Source organism: Cololabis saira, chromosome 23 (genome assembly GCF_033807715.1).
Source record: "Cololabis saira isolate AMF1-May2022 chromosome 23, fColSai1.1, whole genome shotgun sequence".
NCBI classification, from domain to species: Eukaryota; Metazoa; Chordata; class Actinopteri; order Beloniformes; family Belonidae; genus Cololabis; species Cololabis saira.
In genome coordinates this window covers 28,515,138-28,520,271 of record NC_084609.1, presented here as the reverse complement: position 1 = coordinate 28,520,271, position 5,134 = coordinate 28,515,138, and the positions used below count along the sequence as shown (strand labels likewise).

At 41.4% G+C, this 5,134-nt stretch overlaps 1 protein-coding gene across 1 annotated transcript; it reads left to right on the top strand.

The window, feature by feature from the left end:
* Positions 1–1,719: 1,719 nt before the first annotated feature.
* On the top strand, positions 1,720–2,529 carry phlda1 (pleckstrin homology-like domain, family A, member 1). Its single transcript, XM_061714722.1, has one exon. The coding sequence runs from the start codon at positions 1,867–1,869 to the stop codon at positions 2,332–2,334; it is 468 nt and encodes a 155-aa protein (XP_061570706.1). The 5' UTR covers positions 1,720–1,866; the 3' UTR covers positions 2,335–2,529.
* The last annotated feature ends 2,605 nt before the right edge of the window (positions 2,530–5,134 follow it).

The window sequence follows — 5,134 nt, the reverse complement described above, 5'->3', positions numbered from 1 at the left end:
TTGCTACTATTTAAATCTAGTTCAGTGAGCGAAACAACCGGAGTCCAGTTCCCTGTCTTGCATGTTTAAATCCTTCCCATAAACATCCTACCTGCTTTTTTTGCACTGTTTCTTCTTTCTTTCCCGAACTGCACTACTTCTTATAGAAAAGAATAGAATAAACTTTATTGATCCCCCAGAGGGGAAATTCACTTGTGCAGCAGAAAACAAAAACACGCTCATCAATTTTTACAAAATATACACGAAAGTATGAAAACGTATAAAAAAGTATATCCTAAAAAAATAATTTAATTAATAGCTAAGTAATTAAAAAGAGCAATATAAAAGTACTAAACCCGAAAAACTAATATATACATGTGCAGAGAGACACAAATACCAGTGATTTATTTAGAGGTTATTGCACTTTTTTAACTGTACTTGTGGAGTGACGAGAGCCTTTACTTGAAGAGGAAGCAATTTGCAAAAATGCTGACCATAAAATATATATATATATATATATATATATATATATATATATATATATTATTTAACATATACATGAAGGTGATTATATGATTTAACTCAATGCAAGATGACAAGTTACTAGATACATTTACATTAAAGAAAATAAAATATTAAATACAGAATGCAAAAAGAACAAACAAAAACAATACAATATTAAGTAGACTAGGATTCTTTTTAAAAGTTAATTTGTTGTATATGCAGCAGAGGTTTTGAGGCAGGTTATTCCACAAAGTCACTGATCTATAAATAAAAGATCTCTTAAGATGATTGGTCCTTGGAATTGGTCATTTGAGCTGACTGGTGTTATAATTATGAACAACAGTATACCTAAAAACAATCTGTTCATTTATAAACACTGGGGTTTTCTGGCTCATGACCGATTTGAACAGAACAAGTGTGTCACACATTAACCTCTTCTCAACCGTAGGACTGTCTCAGAAAATTAGAATATTGTGATAAAGTCCTTTAATTTCTGTAATGCAAAAATGTAATACATTCTGGATTCATTACAAATCAACTGAAATATTGCAAGCCTTTTATTATGTTAATATTGCTGATCATGGCTTACAGCTTAAGAAAACTCAAATATCCTATCTCAAAAAATTTGAATATTCTGGGAATCTTAATCTTAAACTGTAAGCCATAATCAGCAATATTAAAATAATAAAAGGCTTGCAATATTTCAGTTTTGTAATGAATCCAGAATGTATGACATTTTTGTTTTTTTAATTGCATTACAGAAAATAAAGAACTTTATCATAATATTCTAATTTTCTGAGACAGCCCTGTATATATTTTTGCATATTTAACATATACATCATTTTTCATTCCAATGTATACACTGTTTTATATTTGATTATATATTTGTCACTTTTTTTTTTTAACCCTTTCAGTGCATAAAGAACTATCACAATATTCTAATTTTCTGAGTCCTGTATATATATTTTTACATATTTAACATATACATTTATTTTTCATTCCAATGTATATACTGTTTTATATTTTGTGATTATACATGTGTCACTTTTTTTTTTTACCCTTTCAGTGCATAAAGGACAATCTAATCTAATGTAATGTAAAAACTTGGCCAATAAAGCTGATTCTGATCCTGGAGAGGGAGGGATGTCTCCAGCCCCCCACCCCCACCCCCATCCCCAGACCCCTCCCACCCCCTCCTCACACCGGTGTGCAGCAGCAGACGGGCAGCTCTCTCTCTCAGCTCGGCAGCTGCCGCCTCAGCATCCCCCTCTCCGGGAGAGACAGCCCTCCGTCCAGCCCGTCATTCCCCCAGCCAGCAGCCCCCCACCCAGGCAGGCAGCAGCCCCCCACCCAGCACCGGCCAGGGTCCCGGGGATCACAGACATGCTGGACGACGGCAGGAAGGTGCTGAAGGAGGGTCTGCTGGAGAAGCGCAGCGACGGACTGCTGCAGCTGTGGAAGAAGAAGCTGTGCGTCCTGACGGAGGACGGGGTTCTGCTGCTGCCCCCCCACACCCAGCACCACCAGCACCACCAGAGCCTGCACCAGCAGAACCAGAACCAGAACCAGAACCAGGAGCCCGGCAGGCTGAAGGAGCTGCACTTCGCCAGCATGAAGACGGTGGACTGCGTGGAGCGCAAGGGCAAGTACGTGTACTTCACGGTGGTGATGGCGGAGGGCCGGGAGGGCCGGGAGATCGACTTCAGGTGCCCGCAGGACGCGGGCTGGAACGCGGAGATCACGCTGCAGATGGTCCGCTACAAGAACCGGCAGGCCGTGCTGGCGGTGCGCTCCACCCGGCAGAAGCAGCAGCTGCTGGTGGTGGGGGGGGCGGGGGGACACGTGGCGTGACCCGGGGGGGAGAGAGGGACCCCCGGGGGGGCCCCCACCTCCACCCCCGGGGAGAGGACTGCAGCTGGAAACAGAGCACTGGATTTTTTTTGGTGAAAGTTCCATTTTCTGCTTGATCGATAGTCTTCCGGACGGAGGGGAAGGACCCCAGGACCCCCCAACCCCCCCAGGACCCCCCAGGAAAGAGAGACATGCAGCTCATCACCTCTGAGAGGTTGGATGTGCAGAGCCGTCCAACATCCCGGCGTCACCACTTATTTCCATAACCCCCCACTCATCAGTCCCGGTGGATTTAGATCCGTATGTTAATATATAATATATGTACAACCCCCCCTTAAATCAAGCATGGAGGCACGTGGGTGCCAGTCCTGGTGCCAGGTTCGGTTCGGTGAGTGTGCAGAGAGTGCTCCCAGATCTGTCCTGTGCTCGGGTGCAGGTTTAGTTCTGGTCTGGACCAGGTTGCAGGATCCGGACCCGGTGCAGGTTTAGTTCTGGTCTGGACCAGGGTGCAGGTTTAGTTCTGGTCCAGACCGGGTTGCAGGTCCAGACCCGGTGCAGATGGAGCTCCAGGGACCTGCTATGTTTAGTGGCGGCTCCGTCTCACATTTCCACCGGCTGACACGTGCTGATTAGTTGCATCCGCATCTATAAGGGGGTAAAACTGCAGACTTCACTGGAGCCAGTCACGTTTTTTACTTTCATAAATAATTGTCACCAAATGTGTTGGACCCCCTCCCCCCCACCCTCATGTTCTCCTGCAATCTCAGTACTGACTCTGAAACTCTGCTGCATTTCATAATTACCCGTCTCTCTCTCACTCACACCCCCCACCATGGACCGGTGGATTTAATCACGACTTATTCTGGTTTCTGGATGCTGGTCCAGGTCCAGGTCCAGTCTTGTCCTCATGTCCTCCACCTTGAAAGCCAGAATCAGTCTGTCTTATTGACTCATCACAGGAGACTTGGACACTGGGCTGAGGAAGACTCTGAACCCCCCTCCCCTGGGAGAGAACCCTCTTCCATGTCCCGGGTTCCCCAGACCAGCACCCCCTTTACCACAGACACTTCACTAGAGACTCAAAGACTCAAAGCATGTGGGAAAATAACCGTATTCTGCTGTGCAATGGAATTGTCCCTTATTTATTAGACATGTATATATATTTTCTATATATATATATATATAAGAAAATCCATTGTTGATGAATGTTTGGTTGTTGTGGTTGTTGCTAAAGTGGAGCACGAAGACTCTTAGTCAGCAAATCCACTGGAAACAAGTTGAGTAGGTTAATCAATATTCATTATTGGTGAAATGACATGCTCGATGATTTAATTTTAAAACTGAACCAAAGACTCATTTTGTTACATTTAACTTCCTGTGCAGTGTTTTATCCCACTTAAAAAAAAAACAAGTCTAACTAGAGTAGAAGATTAGTTGACGTCTGCAAAGCAGCGGAACTTTTTCACTGTGTATATCTGGATTTTTCCTTTATTTATCTGGCTGCATTTGTAAAGTGAAAGGATATCTACTGCTATTGTGTGAGTCTTAAAGTCTGAGGACGACATTAGCGTCTGAGCCTCAGGTCTGATTTCTGTGGTTTTCCAGAGAAGCTTGTAAATCAACAGTGATGTACAGTATAGTTAACATGAGGTCATGCTGACGGCCTTCCAGAAGCTGAGCTGCACATACTTCACGCAGATATGTGACGGTGTTGCGTTGCGGCACCACCCCCCCTCGACGTGACGGGGTCTTAAGTGACATAAGGATAGACACTTCCAGATTTTACACCCCGCTCATTCCTCAAAGCAACTTTTACAGGGGTTGTAGGCTGAAAATGTTCCTGCAGATTCTCCAAGATTTTTTTTTCATTATGCAGTTTGAGAAAAATGTCGAGGAAAAAAGTCGAAATGTCGAGAATAATGTTGAAGTACAATTTCGACTTTATTCATGAAATTGTATTTCAACTTTATTCTCGAAATTTCAACTTTATTCACGAAATTTCAACTTTATTCACGAAATTTCAACTTTATTCACAAAATTGTATTTCAACTTTATTCTCAAAATTTCAACTTTATTCATGAAATTTCGACTTTATTCACGAAATTTCGACTTTATTCACGAAATTGTATTTCAACTTTATTCTCGAAATTTCGACTTTATTCTCGAAATTTCAAATTTATTCACGAAATTTCAAATTTATTTACGAAATTTCAAATTTATTTACGAAATTTCAAATTTATTCACGAAATTGTATTTCGACTTTATTCTCGAAATTTGGACTTTATTCACGGAATTTTGACTTTATTCACGAAATTTTGACTTTATTCTTGAATTGTATTTCAACATTAATCTCAACATTTTGACTTTTTTCTCGAGATTTCGACGTTTTTCTCGAAGTGCACAATGGGAAAAAAAAATCTTCCTCTCTCAAATATTTTTGGATCGTCTTTTCAAACAAGCCGAGTCACAATAATGAACTGCCTTATAGCTTTTGGTCATCAAGTATGAGATCCATAAAGTTCTTTTTTGTGAAGCTCAGAAAAAAGAATCACTCAAAAAAGATGCCGTCAATGAATTTTACAAGTCAATGTAGCAGCTCAGCTTCTGAAATACAGGATGTAAGAAAACAATAATGGTATTATGGGTATATATATATTTATTGAGGTTGATTTTTCATGAAAAGCAACACCCTCGGCTGTAAAGTTGGTGGCTTACAGAGTAGTTTAGTAGTTTGTCTGGCAACAGCCGTGGAAATGTGTCCGTAGAGAGACACATTTCCTTTCACCGTGGCTCATGTTGT

What these genes read in the sequence shown, in the direction of transcription:
- phlda1 (XM_061714722.1), top strand. Translation starts at nt 1,867, where the DNA reads ATGCTGGACGACGGCAGGAAGGTGCTGAAGGAGGGTCTGCTGGAGAAG.